Below are 18118 nucleotides of genomic sequence, written 5' to 3'. Positions count from 1 at the left end.
CCTTGCTGCATTCATGATGCAAAGATCTGACCAAAGTGGTGACTATGACAAGGAATGATAAATCTGAGTGGCTGGAGAGCCTAGATAATGATTTGAAATACTGATTTCCAAAGTATCAGAGGTAAGTAAAAGATGGTTTGTTTTTACCTTATGCCAAGTTTAAGTTCACAGTCAAGTAAGTGTATCAGTTGGTCGGCAGGGAATGGGGCTGAAGGTGAAAGCAGGTTAAAAAACAGATTTGGGATCCCTTAACTAGGAAACACAATTCTACAAGACAGCCTTGTAGATGCCTGAAGAAGGCACCCAGCCCAGGAGACAGGGCTGGAACTCATCAAGTAACTGGCTTCTCGGGTTCTTTGCTTCCCCTCAGGTCCGGAGCGACATAAGCCGGGAGACTCTTTTCTTTCTTCTTCTCTTTGGTTGGTCGTGGGGCTTGAACTCTGGACTTGGGCACTGTTCCTGCTCTACCACTTGAGCCACTGCGCCACTTCCGAGATAAGTCTCATGGGCTCTCCTGCCGGGCTGGCTTTGAACCGCGATCCTCAGAACTCAGCCTTCTGAGTAGCTAGGATTACAGGTGTGAGCCACTGGCGCCTGGCCCTCCTGTGGCCTCTTCTGGTCCAAAACCCCAGAGTCCCAGCAGGGCACCGAAGGCTCCCGCCTGTAATCCCAGATACTCAAGAGGTTGAGATCTGAGGATCGCGGCTCGAAGCCAGTCTGGACAGGTAAATCCATGATACTCATCTCCAATTGATCACCAAAAAAAAAAAAAAAAAAACCAGAAAAGGAGCGGTGGGCCACACGCTAGAGCGCTAACCTTGAGCAAAATGAGCTCCAGGACAGCCCCCAGGCCCTGAGTTCAAGCCCCAGGATCGGCAAAAAGAAAAAAAACCCAAACCACTCAAATCCCCACCCACCACAGCACAAGCATCCCTTGGAGCCGACAAAGGGCAACGCGGGCCGGGGTCCTGGGGCACTGCGCTCCCGGGGAGCACGAAGGCTTCCAGCCCTTCCGGAAGAGGATTTCCTACAGCGCTCTCGCAGGTGAGGGGCAAGGACTTGCCGCCGCGTAGGCTGCGAGCGCTTTAACCTGGCCCAGCGACCCCAAGTGCCACCGGAAACCGAGCCGGCCGCTTCCGCCCCCAGCCGGAAGTCCCTTGCTATTCGCTGCAGAGCGCTTCCGGGGTCTCCGGGAGTCATCAAGCTCACCATGGCGGCCTCCTTGGTCGGGAAAAAGATCGTGTTTGTCACAGGGAACGCCAAGAAGCTGGAGGAGGTGCCGGGAGGGAGCGGGGGGCCGGCCGGGAGGCGGGAATAGGCTGCGTGGGGTTTCCAGGCATGGGAAGCACGCGGAGGCCCCGCCGGGAAGGATAGGCGGGAAAGGCCGGGGTGCGGGGAAAGGACAGTGGCGAAGTGGGGACGCCCTGTGGGTCGAGGTGGGGATGAGAGCATTTCCAGAAGCCGGCACAGAGCACGTGAGCTCGTGAGGTCGGCGGCGGGGAGCTGGGGGAAGGTCCCCTGCAGCAAGGTCACCTCCTGAGGTCGACCCCAAACCGGCTGCTCCGACACCTGTCTCGGATCCAGATACCTCTGCTTTTCCCGAAATGATGGCGGCGGGAGAGCGTGAAATGATTGCTCTAAATTGAGCGGTCCACGGCCCATCATGATCTAGAAATCCCGTTAGTCACTTTCCACATCTCTCTGGTGTGTGGTACGGTCTCTTCGCCCATCATAATGGCTGTGGCTGACAGTTTTAACAGAACGTAGTTTTAACAACGTTTTGCATGCACCAGAGCCCTTGGAAAAAAGGCCTAACGAGAATTTGTATTTTTTTTTTTGGGGGGGGGTCCGGTCGTGGGGCCTGAACTCTGGGCCTGGGCGCTGCCCCTCAGCTCTTCAGCTCAAGGCTAGCACTCTACCACTTGAGCCACAGCACCACTTCCGGCTTTTTTTCTTTTTGCTTATGTGGTGCTGAGGAATCGAACCCAGGGCCTCATGCATGCAAGGCAAGTGCTCTACCACTGAGCCACCTTCCCAGCCCGAATTTGTATTTTTCTTTTCTTTTCTTTTTTTGCCGGTGCTGGGGCTTGAAGTTAGGGACCTGGGCTCTGTTTCTGAGCCTCTCTGTGCTCAATGCTAGTGCTCTACACTTGAGCTACAGTGCCACCTCCAATCTTTTCTGTTTGTGTGGTACTGAGGAATTGAACCCAGGATTTCATGCATGCTAGGCAAGCACTTTTACCACTAAGCCAAATTCCCAGCCCTCATATTTTATTTTTATTTTTTGGTGGGAAGCATGAACCTAACTCAGAGGTGCTTGGCGTTCTGATCTACACACCATGTCTAAGAAGTAAATCTGTCTAATCAGTTGTTAACTAGTTGTACTAGGGTCCAACCCAGCTTCACACTTGCTAAGCATGCACTCTACAGCTGAGTCACACTTCCAGTTTAGATTTATGAAACAAGGATAGAAATATTGGTCAAAAAGAGTATAAGGAGCTGAGCGCTGGGGCTGAGGCTGAGGCTGAGATCTGAGGATCACAGTTCAAAGTCAGCCTAGGTAGGAAAGACCTTGAGACTCTTTATCTCCAATTAGCCACTTAAAATGCCCGAACTGTGGTTCAAATGCTAGTGCACTAGCCTGGGGCATGGGGGGCGGGAGGAAGTAAGGGGAAGGGAAAGCTCTGGTATAGTGCCCAAGTCATGAGTTTAAGCCCTAGGAACCAAAAACAAAACAAAAAGTATAGAGGTTAGTAATGTGGCTCACTTGATAGAATGCCTACTAGTAAGCCAAAGGCCCCGAGTAAAAATTAAATAAAAAGGTATAGTCCAGTGCTAATAGGCTAAGTGGGGAAATGCAACAAAACCTGTTCAAATTCATGTTCTCTCTATATAGTGTTTCTTTCTGGCATGGAGCAGGACTCCCAAGTGAAACATAGGAGAATGCTGGCACTTCTCTAGAGGACAAGGGTGGTGGTATTCTCAGGAGCTAGGGTGCAGCTGATGGAAAGGTTTGAAAGCTTGAGGCCAGATCAGTCAAGCAGATGGCAGTACCATCCTGAATGAAGTCCATGTAGATTGGTGGACATCAGAACCCAAATCTCTGGCTGAGAACATGGCTTTTCTACATTTGAAGAAGGAGCTGTAGTAGCATGTGCCTGTGATCCCAGCACTGAGATATCTCTGGCAGTAGGATAATGAGTTTGAGGCCAGGCCCAGCCTCTTAGCAAATTCAAAATTAACCTGGGATATATAGTGAAACCTTGTCTCAAAGATAAACAAAGAAACACGGCTCAAGTGATAAGTGCTTGCCTAGCAAATATGAGATCCTGAGTTCAATCCCTAGTACGACCCCCACCCAGAAAAAGGGCTGAGGTGGTAAGTGTGGCTCACTACTAAGTAGAACACTTGCCTACCTAGTACAAGGGCCCAGAAAAGAAAAGAAAAGAAGGGGCTGAGTACCAGGAGAAGCTCCTTGGAGATGACTTGAACTTTGCCTAAACAGGGAGGTCTGCTTCTCTCCCTTTTGGGGCTAAGGGTTGAACCCAGGGCCTCAAGCATGCTAGACAAGTGTTTTACCACTTATATACATCCCCAGTACATCCTAGGGGAGATTTTTTTCATGTCTTCATAGTCCATTGGCAAGGTGATGAACCCCTATTATGGACTCTTTGTCAGGAAGTATTTCTTTATTTTCATTTTGAGATAGTGGTTTGCTATATAACCTGTGCTACCCTTGAACTCTTCATCTTCCTGCCTCTGTGAAAATAATTTATAATACATAAAGGCATAGGGCTGGGAAGGTGGCTCAGTGGTAGAGTGCTTGCCTTGCATGCCTGAGGCCCTGGGTTCGATTCCTCAGCACCACATAAGCAAAAAGAAAAAAGCCGGAAGTGGCCTTGAGCTGAAGAGCTGAGGGACAGTGCCCAGGCCCAGAGTTCAGGCCCCACAACTGGACCCCCCCCCAAAAAAAAATAAATAAAGGCATAAAGAATAACAGGGGAAATAGACTAACTGAAGGCTAATTCTCAACATCTTTGCTGTGTATGACAGAGCAAATTTATCACCCCAGAATTTGTGAGACTGGGGCAGGAAAACTTGAATTTGAGACTAGCCTAGGCAAAGTTAATGAGACCCTGTCTTGGAAAATAGAATGTTTATAATTATATATTCTTTATTAATGCGTTAAAGGAGTCAGTTCAATAAAGTTTTCTTTAATTTTAAAATAATGAGGTTTGTAAGCATTTTTCTTTGTGTAAATATTATTTTGAGATAGAGACAACAAATACAATGGGGTAGATAACATCTGTCATTTTTAATTTTTTTTCTCTTTTTTTTGGAGGGAAAGGGGGTCATGGGGCTTGAACTCAGGACCTTGGTGCTGTCCCAGAATTTTTGTACTCAAGACTAGCACCCTACCACTTTGAGCTACAGCTCTACTTCCAGTTTTCTGGTGGTTAATTGGAAGTAAAGAGTCTCATGGACTTTCTTGCCTGTACTGGCTTCAAACCCTGATCCTCAGATCTCAGCCTTCTGAGTACTAGGATTACAAGCATGGCCACCAGTGCCCAGCATTTTTAATAGTTTGAAAAGTAATAGGAGCCAGGGGCCAGCTCATGCCTGTAAGCCTAGCTATGCAGGAGGCTGAGATCTGAGGATCACAGAAGTCATCTCAGGCAGTAAAGTCTGTGAGATTCTCCAATTAATCACACAAAAAGTCAGAAATGGTGCTGTGGCTCAAGTGGTAGAGTGCTAGCCTTGAGCAAAAAAGCTCAGGGACAGCGCCAAGGCCCAGAGTTCAAGCTCCAGGACTGGCCAAGGGGGAAAGAAGTCACTGGCTTGAGAGGATAAAGCTGAAGGATCTTGAGTTCCAGATCAGCCTGAGCTCCACATATGCAAGATATCCTGTCTCAAAAAAAAAAAAAATTCACTGCTGAGAAGATTATTTTTGTTTGTTGAGTACATTTACAATGGAAAGAATGATAAATTTTAATTGGAAGAATGATTCTTCCCATCCAGTTACCTAGAACTCTGGATGATCCTTGATAGGAAGATAGTTAGGGTGTCTTAAGAGCAGTGAGAAGTGTTCTGAATTTGGGGAAAGGGATAGTCATAAAGCAGAGACCTGAAATTAGAGGAGTAGGCAAATGGCGTATCAGTTTGCTGCGGTGGGACTCAAAGGCTCATGGACCCAATTTGGTAAGCTTTAGGGGATCAGTGGGAGAGTTAGCCGATAACAAAGTTGGATGACAGCTGACATGGTAATAGGGAATTCTCCAATGATGATAATGTTCTTTTATTTTGGAACAGGTCATTCAGATTCTAGGTGATACATTTCCATGCACCTTGGTGGCACAGAAAATTGACCGTATGTTTCTGTTTTTGCTTTATTTTTAAAAGATGGTTCGATTTCTCTGTCTTCCCCGTGACCTGACTGTGTATGTATGTGTCTGTTTTCCTGATAAGTGCCAGAGTACCAGGGAGAGCCAGATGAAATTTCCATACAGAAATGTCAGGAGGCAGCTCGCCAGGTACTTATCCTTTGCTTGTCCACATTCAATCCTGGGGCATGTGCCTCCTGGGAACAAACAGAATAGTAGCAATTCAAAGACCTGCCCAAGCACAATTCTGTTGGCACCAGTTAAAACTGGCTTTGAAACAGTGCCTTCCTGTTCCAACCCACACCCTTCTGCTTCTCAGGTACATACCTTCCAGCCCTACATTCTCCCCACACACATCCATCCCTGAAGGCATACATCTTTGGAGAACTGAGGAGCATGTTATGAATTGTTAAACTTCCTGTATGTGAATCCCAGCAGTTCCTTTGTCTGGAGCAAGCTTTGTACCTTCCAGTGTTTTAGTGTTCCCGGCTGTTATTAGGAAGATGAAGAGGGCTGGTGCTATCACTCGTGATGGGCCTCTGTCTGCTGACCTCAGCTAGCTGTGGGCTTGGCCCTAGACTGGGTGGCTTTTGGGAAAGTATTTCTTGATTGCAGGTTTCAGCATTGCATGTCCTTGTGCTGCAGGTACAGGGGCCAGTATTGGTGGAGGATACCTGTCTGTGCTTCAATGCCCTTGGGGGACTTCCCGGCCCATACATGTAAGTGCTCCCAGCTTCTTGCAGGGTCCTAGCCATAAAACCAGCAAAACAGCCGGGTATCATCAGCTTAGCCTATAATCCTAACTACTCAGGAGGCTGAGATCTGAGGATCGCAGTTCAAAGCCATCTCAGGCAGGAAAGTCTGGGGGACTCTTAATTCTAATTAACCACCAGAAAAATGGAAGTGGTGCAGTGGCTCAAAGTAGTAGAGTACTTGCCTTGAATGAAAAAGCTCAGGAACAGCTGCCAGACCCTGTGTTCAAGCCCCATGACCAACAAAAGAAAAAACCCAGGGCCGAGAATGTGACTTAATGGTAGAGTGCTTGCCTAGCATGCATGAATCCCTGGGTTCAAGTCCTCAGTACTTAAGTGGCTTAAGAGGTAGAGTTGTTAATCTTGAGCAAAAGAAGCTCAGGGACAGTGTCCAGGCCCTGATTTCAAGCTCCAGGACTGGCAAAAACAAAAAACAAAAACATCTGGGCGCCGGTGTCTCACGCCTGTAATCCTAGCTACTCAGGAGATCTGAGGATTGCGGTTCAAAGCCAGCCCGGGCAAGAAAGTCCGTGAAACTCTTCTCTCCAATAAACTACCAGAAAACTGGAAGTGGTGCTGTAGCTCAAGTGGTAGAGCGCTAGCCTTGAGCTGAAGAGCTGAAGGACAGCACTCAGGCTCAGAGTTCAAACCCCACGACCGACCAAAAAAAACCCCAAAAAACAAAAAACAAAAACAAACAAAACTCAGCAAAACAGAAATGATTGTTACCTGATATTTTGGATCATTCACTATCTTGGCATCAGCATTAATACTGCAATTGTCCTAAGGACAGATTAGGGATACTGAAGAGGTGTGCCTTTCTTTTGTGAAGTGTGAGAATGTGATTATGTAAGTGGGGTTGGGAAAGGGAAAACTGCTCATTTCAGAGGTACATAACCAAGCAGATCAGTTTCACAAAAGAGGAAATAAGAAAGTTGAGATCTGCAAACTGATTTCCTTAAAACTGCCCAGTGCCCGGGCCCTCTTAGGTTTGTGTATTTCTAGGGTACAATTTGAAAACATCCCTGTTGTGGACATGGTACAGAAGTGTTCCTGCTATGTTTTGAGTGCACATATCTAGCTTTTGGATGTGAGTTAGGCATGGTGATGCGCTCCTGTTAATTTCAAAATTTGAGAAGTTGAGGCAGGAGGATGGCAAATTCAAAGCTTGTATTACATAGTGAGACCCTATAGAGCTAGGCACTGGTGGCCCACACCTGTAAACCTAGCTACTCAGGAGGCCAAGTTCTGGAGGATCTTGGTTTGAAGCCACCCTGGATAGAAAAGTCCGTGAGACTCTTATCTCCTCCTGTCCCCAGCAAAAAGCAAAAACAAAAACTGGAAGTGGAGCTGTGGCTCAAGTGGTAGAGTGCTAGCCTTGAGCAAAAGAAGCTCAGGGGTAGCACTCAGGGCCTAAGTTCAAGCCCTAAGACCAGCACAGAAAAAGAAACTAACGTAAAATGACCAGTTTGTTTGCCAAAGCAATTGCACCTGTATATACTTACATCTACAGTATATATATTGCTCTACATCCTAACCAGCCATCTTCATCACTATCCTCCCCTACTATCATGACCTTTTAGTACTTATAGTTTGGGGCATGGGAAATTTTACCACATGCAGTTTTTTTTTCTTTTTTTAATATATTTTTTTTAATTGTAAAGATACTGTACAGAGGGGTTACAGTTACATGAGCAAGGTAATGAGTCCATTTCTTATCGAGCATTGTTACCCTCTCCTTTGTTTTTCCTCTACCATCCCTTTCCTCCACAGCTCCCCAACTCCTCCTCTCCCCTCCCCCCTCCCGCCCGCCCCGTGACTCCTACCTCCCCCCCTTTTTTTTTTTAGTCTGTCCTTGAACTCTGAGTCTGGACGCTGCCCCTGAGCTCTTCAGCTGAAGGCCAGCACTCTACCTCTTGAGCCACAGTGCCACTTCCAGTTTTCTCAGACATTCCTGCTGGAACTGGCTTTGAACTATGATCCTCAAATCTCAGCCTCCTGAATAGCTATGATTACAGGTGTGAGCCACCACCGCCCAGCTCCACATGCCGGTTTTTTTTTTTGCCAGTCATGGGGCCTGAACTCTGGGTCTGGGTGCTGTCCCTCAGCTCTTTAGCTCAAGGTTAGCGCTTTACCACTGGAGCTATAGCGTCATTTCCGGCTTTTTCTGCTTATGTGGTGCTGAGGAATCGAATCCAGGGCCTCATGCATGCAAGGCAAGCACTCTACGAACCCAGGGCCTCATGCATGCAAGGCAAGCACTCTACCGCTGAGCCACCTTCCCAGCTCCACATACACTTTTAAGTTGTCTTTTCCTAGTTACCAGTGAGGTTGAGGCTTTTATTTACTTAGGGCTTATTGCCTATTTGCCTACATATCTTTCTGTCTATGTGTCTCTGTCTGTCTATCTGTCTATTATTGCAGACAGAATCCATGGCCTCAAGCATGCTATGTTCAGGAGTTCTAACACTGAGCTAAATATATCCCCTCCCTTAGATTACTGCTCTTTATTTTGGCTGTCCTGTAGCTCTGATTTTCTGGATTATAATCCAGAGAAGGTGATAGAAAGATTCATCTGCTCCTGGTATCTGACTATTCTTTATTTCTTTTGCAGAAAATGGTTTCTGGAGAAGTTAAAGCCTGAAGGTATTTTCCCTGTTATTTTTCCCTTGGATCTTTTGGAACTGAGAATCTTGGAGGTAGTTTTAAAAACAGAAAGGTCTACCAGCAATTAAAAGTCCTGGCTCCATCCTCAACCATTGGGCTTCCCTTTACCTTCCCTGTCTGAAACCTGGAGCTCACCTTTCCTTGTATTTCAGAGAGCACTGAGATAGGGAGAAGGTGAGGGATGGGTGGTGAAGCTGTGAATTGCTAATTGTGGCTCTCAAGAGGGATTTGACCTGCTGATCACTGATGGCTCACACCTCTAATACTAGCTAATCAGGAGACTTGAGACCTGGGGATTGAGGTTCAAAGCCAGCCTAGGCAGGAAAGTCCATGAGACTTTATCTCCAATCATTCACAGAAAATTAATTACAGCTGGACACTTCCAGCTGTCTCTCAAATGGTAGAGTGCTAGCTTTGAGCAAAAGGTGTTTAAGGACAGCACCCAGGCCCAACATACAAAACCCAGAACCAGCAAAAAAAAAAGAGAGAGAGAGAGAGAGAGACTTGACCCTAGTGACACCTGTGGGCCCTGCGTCAGCCAGGGCCTTGCCTGATCTGCAGGGAGTGTTGTGGGGGACACTCCTTCTCAGATCTAGATAGTTTATACCCTACCACCTACATGGTTATGCCAGTGTTCCCTTTTTAGGTGCTTTATAAGTAGGAGTGGTGGCATTCTCCTGTAACCCAAGCACTCAGCAGGCAGGAGTTTGAGGCCTACAACAGTGAGTTCAAACCCAGCATTCACTACATAGCCATACTTTGTCTCAAAAAGCCAAGGGTTGGGCGGTAGCTCAGTTGTAGAACACTTATTACCTAGCATGCATGAGGCTCTGAAATCCAGCCCCAAACATGCACAGTAGTAGAAGAGAATAATAGCCATAAATATGTGTCATTTTTGTCATTTAAAAAGCTAGCCATGGCTGGGCTCTGGTGGGTTACACCTGTAATCCTAGCTACTCAGGAGGCTGAGATCTGAGGATTGGGATTCAAAGCCAGCCCAGGCAGGAAAGTCTATGAGACTCTTATCTCCAATTAACCACCAGGAAACTGGAAGTAGTGCTGTGGCTCAAAGTGGTAGAACACTAGCCTTGAGCACAAAGAGGCTCAAGGACAGTTCCCAGGACCTGAGTTCAAGCCCCACAACCAACCAAAAAAAAAAAAGCTAGCCACTGGTGGCGCACACCTATAATACTAGCTACTGAAGAGGCTGGGATCCAGACTGTTACAGTCCAAAGCAGAAAGGTCTATGAGAGCCTGTCTCCAAAATAACCAGCAAAAAATTAAGCTGCCTCAGATGATTGAGTACCAGCCATGCAAGCCAGCCTTGGGGAGGCTCAGGCAGGAGGCTTGCATGTCAAATCTAACCTGCCTTGGTTGCATAGAAAAAAGTGAGCAGGCCGGGCACTGGTGGCTCACCCCTGTAATCCTAGCTACTCAGGAAGCTGAGATCTGAGGAGTGTGGTTCAAAGCCAGCCCAGGAAGGAAAGTCCCTGAAACTCTTATCTCCAGTAAACCACCAGAAATCTGGAAGTGGCGCTGTGGCTCAAGTGGTAGAGTGCTAGCCTTGAGCTGAAGAGCTCAGGGACAGCATCCAGGCCCAGAGTTCAAGCTCCATGATCAAAACAAAACAAAAGCAAATCCTAAACATGTCTGTTTGGTTCTTCAGTCTGTATCTGTGAAAGTTGAAAGTTTTTGCTATCAAAATTATGTGTATGTAAAATTATTTGTAAGTGTAAAATGTCTGTGTATGTGTGTTTAGTGCTTCAGACTGAACCTAGAGCCTTAAGCATGCTAAATATACACTCTACCACTGAGTAGTACCCTCAACTAATTTCTCAATATTATGTAATTATTTGAGGATGGGATTTCTTATTTGTAGCAAAAATGCTGCCTTATAGTTGGGAACCAACAAGGTCCACATTGCATTGATTCACACTTTTTTTTTTTTTTTTGGTCAGTCATGGGGCTTGAACTCTGGGTCTGGGCACTGTCCCTCAGCTCTTCAGCTTAAGGCTAGTGCTCTACCACTTGAGCCACAGCACCACTTATGGTTTTCTGTTGGTTTATTGGAGAAAAGAGTCTCATGGACTTTCCTGCCTAGGCTGGCTTTGAACTGCATTCCTCAGATCTCAGCCTCCTGAGTAGCGAGGATTACACGTGTGAGCTAGCAACGCCTGATTCCCCACTAGATTCTTTTTATGTTCCCATGACCTACTTACTTCACTCTGTGACTTAGAGTTATTATCAAATGCTTTATGAGATTTCAGATTCAGACTTTTTTTGGGGGGGGTCCTGTGGTGGGGCCTGAACTCTGGGCCTGGGTGCTGCTCTCCAGCTCAAGGCGAGTGCTCTACCACTTGAGCCACAGCACCACTTCTGGCTTTTTGCTTTTTGCTTATGTGGTGCTGAGGAATTGAACCCAGGGTCGCATGTATGTAAGGCAAGCACTCTACCACTGAGCCACCCTCCCATCCCTCACTCAAACTTTTGAAAGAAATTAGAGAACACATCAATAAATAGAAAGATATCTCTGGTTTTCTGAGAGACTTACAAGAGTCTCATGGACTTTCCTTCCCGAGCTGGCTTTGAACCGTAATCCTCAGATCTCGGCCTCCTGAGTATCTAGGATTATAGGTGTGAGTCACCAGTGCCCGACTCACACATTATTGTTGTTGTTTTACAAAACCTTATTATGCCAGCTAGCAGATAACCAGTTTTGAATTTCAAGCAGGCCCTGATCTCAGCTCTCTCATGAAGGGCCTTTTGCCTTTTTGGAGGGGGAGAGGGAAGGATGGGACTGAGCAGCATGGAGATACTGAGACTTTGCTGTACTTGTGCACAGGTCTCCACCAGCTTCTTGCTGGCTTTGAGGACAAATCAGCCTATGCACTCTGCACCTTCGCTCTGAGCACCGGGGACCCAAGTGAGCCTGTGCGTTTGTTCAGGGGCCGGACCTCCGTGAGTACCCACTAGAATGCAGTTCTCCTTTGTTGCACCAGGTGGCATAGTGTCCTAATGCCGAAGATCTGTAGGACAATGCCAAAAGGGCACTCCAGGGACAATTATCAGGGCCTTGCTGGGTGGCATTCCTGGGCACCACAGTTAAAAGCCTTGTCGATCCCTAAACTTAGTTGATCCCTGAGGCCGCTAGGTCAGCTTCTGAGGTATGATATGCCCAGTTCTGTCCACTCAGGGTCCCAGTAAGAAGAGAATGTTCAAACTTCAGGTAATTGCCTGAGAGCTACATCTGTTGGTCAGATGTTGCTCCAAAATCTCCTTATCCACCTGCCAGGGTGCGGCTTCTCTCAGCTGTCCTCCACCTTTCCACAGATTTTTAGTCTTCTCTGTTGATGCTGGAGAGAGAACCCAAGGCTTTGCCTATGTTAAGCAACGACTCGACCACTGAACTACCTTCCCAGCCTAGAGTTGTTTTTTTTTTGTTTTTTTTTTTTGTCGGTCGTGGGTCTTGAACTCTGGGCCTGGGCACTGTCCCTCAGCTCTTCAGCTCAAGGCGAGCGCTCTACCACTTGAGCTACAGTGCCACTTCCGGTTTTCTGGTGATTTATTGGAGATAGGAGTCTCACGGTCTTTCCTGCCCGGGCTGGCTTTGAACCGCGATCCTCAGATCTCAGCCTCCTGAGTAGCTAGGATTACAGGCGTGAGCCACCAGCGCCCGGCTCCAGCCTAGAGTTTTTATCTGTCACTTGAGTTCATTCCTTCTTTGGTTGCTATTCAACACCTCCACACTAACCTATCAGAACCCTAAATATAGCTGCTTTTCTCTTGGTCCAGTTCTCCCTTCTAGGTGCTCAGCACCCTCATCCTTCTGTTTGTCTCTTTGTGACAGGGCATTTAACTGCCAAATCCCTCTGCCAGGTTAAAATCTAGATGTACCCTGGGACTGTCCACAGATACTTCATTTTACTATGCCTGGTTATTTTTATGGTAGTAAAATAACATAACATGAAATACAACTTCTTCTCTTTTTTTTTGTTTGCCAGTCATGGGGCTTGAACTCTGGGCATGTGTGCTGTCCTTCAGCTCTTCAGCTCAAGGCTAGCGCTCTACCTCTTGAGCCACAGCGCTACTTCCAGTTTTCTGGTGGTTTATTGGAGATAAGAGTCTCCTGGACTTTCCTGCCTGGGCTGGCTTTGAACCGTAATCCTCAGATCTCAACTTCCTCAGTAGCTAGGATTACACGCGTGAGCTACTGGCGCCTGGCTTGAAATACAACTTTTAAAAGTACAATACATCAGTGTTAAGCATATTTACACTGCTGTGTAATAGATCCCAATCACATTTAAGGCCAAAGAGTATTTTGTTGTGTGAATAGTCCATATTCTCTCTATGGATTTATCTGTCATTAACCTTTAGGTTGTTTCTACCTCTGGGCTATTATGAATAATGCTGGGTGACATGGGAATACAGCCATCTCAACATCCTGTTTTTAGTTCTTTAGGATAAGCACCCAGAAACAGGTTGCTGGGTCACTGCTTGGTTAAATTATTAAAAATGAGCAGTGGTTGCTGTTGCTTTTCCAGAAACTTCCACTTAGCCACAGGCCTCACTGCCTGCAGGGACTGAAGAGCAACTGATCCGTTGTCAGCCTGCATCACTGTAGTCCCTGCCATTCCCTGTTTTCAATTTTGTCTGCCTTATGGGCTTTGTTACTTGCCAGTCCTGATTTTCCCTGAGGTGGCCTTATTCATTCATCTTGTTCTGTTTTCACCAGTACTCATTCTCATTGACAGGCTGGATGCACCTTGTCCATAGGAACACATTAGCCAGCTTGTCCTTTTAGCGAGAGATGCCAAGCTCCACTCCATTCCAGGACCCTTGTCCCAGTGACACATGGAACATTCTCTCTCTTAAAAAAGTTAGTTATTGGGCTGGGAAGGTGGCTCAGTGGTAGAGCGCTAGCCTTGCATGCCTGAGGCCCTGGGTTTGATTCCTCAGCACCACATAAGAAAAAAGCCGGAAGTGGCGCTGTGGCTCAAATGGTAGAGCGCTAGCGTTGAGCTGAAGAGCTGAGGGACATCGCCCAGGCCCAGAGTTCAGGCCCCATGACTGGACCCAAAAAAAAAAAAAAAAAAAAGTTAGTTATTGGGCTGGAAAGGTGGCTCAGTGGTAGAGCGCTTGCCTTGCATGCCTGAGGCCCTGGGTTCGATTCCTCAGCACCACATAAGCAGAAAAACCCGGAAGTAGCGCTGTGGCTCAAGTGGTAGGGCGCTAGCCTTGAGCTAAAGAGCTGAGGGACAGTGCCCAGACCTAGAGTTTAGCCCCCACGACCAAAAAAAAAAAAAAAAAAAAAAAGACAGTAAAGACTGATTTCTGTTCTGGTGTTCCACACCTGGTTGGGCTGTTGTAAGGCACTTTGCATTTGGTAATAGTTCATATACTCCTTATTTGACATGCACCAGCAGGGAAGGCTGTCTTGTGATTCCAGTGCTAAGGCCACTGCAGGCGCAGTGTAGGTACTCAGAAAACTTGTCACTTTAGTGACACTGAGTGGTCCTGTAATTGACTGTGGTCACACAGCTCCCTACTAACAGGAGACTTTTCCTTTGGTTCTGCATGACTTGGATGACTTGGTAATTAGGTGAAAATCCCCATCCTGGCATTCTGGTGATTGAAACCTGGATTTTTTTGCATGCTATCCTAATTATTTATTGTTTGTTGGTGGTATGGGGTTTTGAACCCAAGACCTTGCATGTGCTAGACAAGTGCTCTATCACTTAGTTATTTTCCCAGCTATTTCCCTGGTATTTTTGAAAGTGTTATGTGCACTGGGCGCCAGTGGCTCATGCCTGTAATCCTAGCTACTCAGGAGGCTGAGATCTGGGGATTGTGGTTCAAAGCCAGTCCAGGCAGGAAAGACTGTGAAACTTATCTCCAGTAAACCACCAGAAAACTGGAAGTGGTGCTGTGGCTCAAGTGGTAGAGTGCTAGCCTTGAGCTGAAGAGCTGAGGGACAGCGCCCAGGCCCAGAGTTCAAAGCCCCAGGACTAACAAAGAAAATGCTATACACATAGAGGCTATCCTCAGAATTCAGAGTCCTTAACTTCCTATTAGGAACACATGTTTTCTCCCAATTTTTCAAACTAAAGAGGGAGAGTGGGCCCAGAGGTGTTGGTGGACCCGTCAGATTCACAGTAGTTCCTGTGCCTTCGCTCTGTATTTTATGTAGGTATTATCAAACATGGTCCCTTTGAACTGCAGTTGAGTATTTAATCAAATTCCCAAATAGCCAAATTCAAACTGTCCTCTGAGTGCATCTCCAGTCATACCTGTCCTGTTTCCTGTGGCAGGGACGAATTGTTGTGCCCCGAGGGTGCCGGGACTTTGGCTGGGACCCATGCTTTCAGCCTGATGGATATGAGCAAACGTAAGGAGCTCTAATTCCCTCCCTGGGGTGTGGGCTTGGGTGGGCACCCTGTACAGGTGCAGGCACGCGGGTATGGGTGGGGCAGGCTCTGGAGAGTGCCATTCCAGCTCAAAGCAGCTCTGCGGGTATGGACTCAAGGAATCCAGGTGGCCCAGGCCACACACACCAGGGTTGATCAGGTGTCCTGGGCTTTGCACTCACACCAGAGCAGCTGTGTGACCAGTGCTTCCTTCTCTGGCCTTGGCCTACCAAGAGATTTAAACCTGAGAGTTTCGCAGGATTCTTGCATGCCCTTATTTGGATTGGGGAAAATGTTCTGACTTGCAGTCTCTTGGAATCGTGAAACCCCATGGTGCTGCATGTTCTCCAAGTTTCCTACCTTTGTGTATGTGATACATATTTGTTCTTATTAGATTTGGGCTTTCCAGGCTGGAGGCCCCAGGGTGTATGGCCAGAGGCCTCAATAATAGCTACACAAGGCTGAAGGAAGACATAGTAAAGCAGCATTGTCTAAGAATGCTCTTGGCTGACAAGTGTCTGCACTGTGGTTGCATGGCCATTAGGCACATATAACCCAGTGGAGTGCTTGCAATGTAGTCAGAGGGACTGAGTTTCTTCTACTTGTGGCTAGTGGCTACTATATTGGATAGCAAAGGTCTAGAGCCCAGAGGCGGGTGTGGCTTCTCACCTCACTGGAGTTTTCTCACAGAAGATGGGCTGCTGGCAGTCGCCAGGCCTCCCCACCCCCAGTGCTGTATTTGCTTTGTCAGGTCCACTGCTTCTTGTCAACAGATGACAAAGCTGATCAAATATGCAGCTCATCCCTGTCTCCAGCGTCCTTTAACGGCTTTTGGACACACTAGAGCAAATTTTAATATCCTTTCATGATTATTAATAAGGGCTTTTACCTACATAGGAACTTAAAATTATCCAGTTAAATTGAACAGTCTATAGGTACCTGGGGATCCCCTGCCTGCTTCCTCAGGGCTCCTTGAGTTTGGGGTTCCAGGGGTGAGTTTCCGGTTATGTCCTTCTGGGATCTGGTTTCTCTGTCCTCTGAACTGCTACTTTACCTCCTTAGGTATGCAGAAATGCCCAAGGCTGAGAAGAATACCATCTCCCATCGATTTCGGGCCCTGCTGGAGCTACAGGAATACTTTGGCAGTGTGACTCCTGGACCTAAAGGTGGTCACTTGGGCCCAGGATCTGGAGCAAGCTAGCCAGAAACCTCCCCATACAGAGGCACCCTTCTAAGGATGTCCAGCAGGAGTGCCCTTTGCTAGCTGTGTTGGGCAGCCTCACCATTCCAGAATGGAAGAGCAGCTGGCTCTGCTTTGAGAAGCTCTGGGCAAGTTGAAGCCTGACTCTTGCCCCAGGAATTCAGTGATTGCTCCTGTAGCCTCTGGGCCTGAGATCCCGACAGGACCTTAGGTGTTTAAAAGCAACCTTGGCAGGATTGAATGTGTGGGTAAGAACCTTATAGACATCCTTTGATGTTTTGAAAATGCAGTAAATGGAAAGGTGAAAGGCATTTGTTTCCAAAATATAATTTGCTTTGAGCCCTGCTCCAGGCTGATGTCTGAGGTCTGAGTCCCCTTTGGCAGGTACAGGAAGCCTTATGGGCGGGGGTGGCAGAAGGGCAATGCTGTTGCCAAGGGTATTAATCTGCCATTGCTAGCTAGTGTTACATCTTCTCCATTTTTGCTTTTTTCTCATCCTCGTGTGTGTGTGTGTGTGTGTGTGTGTGTGTGTGTGTGTGTGTGTGTGTGTGTGTGTGTGTGTGTGTGTGTGTGTGTGTGTGTAAGTGTAAGTTTTGGAGCTTGAACTTGAGGCCTCTTGCTCAGCTTTTTTTTTTTTTTTGGTCGGTCATGGGGCCTGAACTCTGGGCCTGGACGCTGTTCCTCAGCTCTTCAGCTTAAGGCTAGTGCTCTACCACTCGAGCCACAGCGCCACTTCTGTTTTTTTTCTGCTTATGTGGTGCTGAGGAATCGAACCCAGGGCCTCATACATGAAAGGCAAGCACTCTACCATTGAGCCACCTTCCCAGCCCTTGCTCAGCTTTTTTTGCTCACAGCTGGTGCTCTACCACTGGAACCCACATATCTGGCTTTCTGCTGGTTAATTGGAGTCCCAAAGATTTGTCTGTCCAGACCCTCCGATCTCAGCCTCCGGCATAACTAGGATTCCAGGCATGAGCCACCGATGCCTGCCTTCTTGTTATTAAAGTCATGGATCATGAGTCACAGACTTGCCTCTCTCTGTGCCAGATTTGTGCTGCCTCCTCCACCCCCTCAATTAGTTGATACCTCTGCTGGCTTTTGCTGGATTGCGGGGTGGACATGTGGAACATCGGTCACTTTTACTTTATGCTTTTGTACATTGGAGCAGCTAAAATGTTTATTATTATAATGCCAAGTTATTTTTCTGGTGGGAAGGATGACGGAATACTTACTGTCATAATTCAGCCTAGAGACTGAGACCTCAGTAGGTGTATAAGTGTGTAAGTGTGAGGCCAGGAGGCCTGGCTCAGCAGCCCTGGACCCTCATTGTGGCCCTGGGAAGCCATTCTTTGGAAGTGATTTTTGGGCCCCAGCTGGCTGCCTTGGATTTCATGCAAGTCATTCCCTTGAGGAAGGGTGCACATCCTCAAGGATGTCTAGAAACTATAGGGCAGTAACAGAAAGCAGACATGGGGTTTCTTAATGCAGGTGGGTCCCTCCCAGGCTAACGTTTGTGCCCTCAGCAGCTCTGAAATGCCTTTCCTTCCATCTTCGTTCCTCATAGCATGATGGCTCTAGACCTGGGGTCAGCCTACTGCGAATGGTGAGGAGCAATTCATGGATCACTACAATTCAGAGTATCACTACTCCCTGACAGACCCAGAAGTGCTGGCATGTCACTCTGCACACTGCTGAGCCCCCTGAGCACAGTCC

The 18118-nt window shown here is 47.3% G+C and overlaps 1 protein-coding gene across 1 annotated transcript; it reads left to right on the top strand.

Annotated features, from left to right (window-relative positions):
• The first annotated feature begins 1186 nt into the window (after positions 1–1186).
• On the top strand, positions 1187–16755 carry Itpa (inosine triphosphatase). The gene is made up of 8 exons (XM_070006880.1): positions 1187–1276; positions 5311–5368; positions 5467–5531; positions 6027–6100; positions 8748–8779; positions 11643–11758; positions 15109–15185; positions 16267–16755. Exons 1-8 carry the CDS (start codon positions 1211–1213, stop codon positions 16403–16405), a joined length of 627 nt encoding a protein of 208 aa, XP_069862981.1. The 5' UTR covers positions 1187–1210; the 3' UTR covers positions 16406–16755.
• Positions 16756–18118: the final 1363 nt, after the last annotated feature.

The sequence above is a fragment of the Dipodomys merriami genome, unplaced genomic scaffold (assembly GCF_024711535.1).
Source record: "Dipodomys merriami isolate MVZ:Mamm:240054 unplaced genomic scaffold, mDipMer1.0.p SCAF_7, whole genome shotgun sequence".
Taxonomy (NCBI): domain Eukaryota; kingdom Metazoa; phylum Chordata; class Mammalia; order Rodentia; family Heteromyidae; genus Dipodomys; species Dipodomys merriami.
This window is presented reverse-complemented; position numbering and strand designations above follow the sequence as displayed.

Coding starts and splice junctions, on each gene's coding strand:
- Itpa (XM_070006880.1), top strand. CDS start 1,211: ATGGCGGCCTCCTTGGTCGGGAAAAAGATCGTGTTTGTCACAGGGAAC. Junction 1,277..5,310: donor ACGCCAAGAAGCTGGAGGAG/GTGCCGGGAGGG, acceptor ATTTTGGAACAG/GTCATTCAGATTCTAGGTGA. Junction 6,101..8,747: donor GGACTTCCCGGCCCATACAT/GTAAGTGCTCCC, acceptor TTTCTTTTGCAG/AAAATGGTTTCTGGAGAAGT.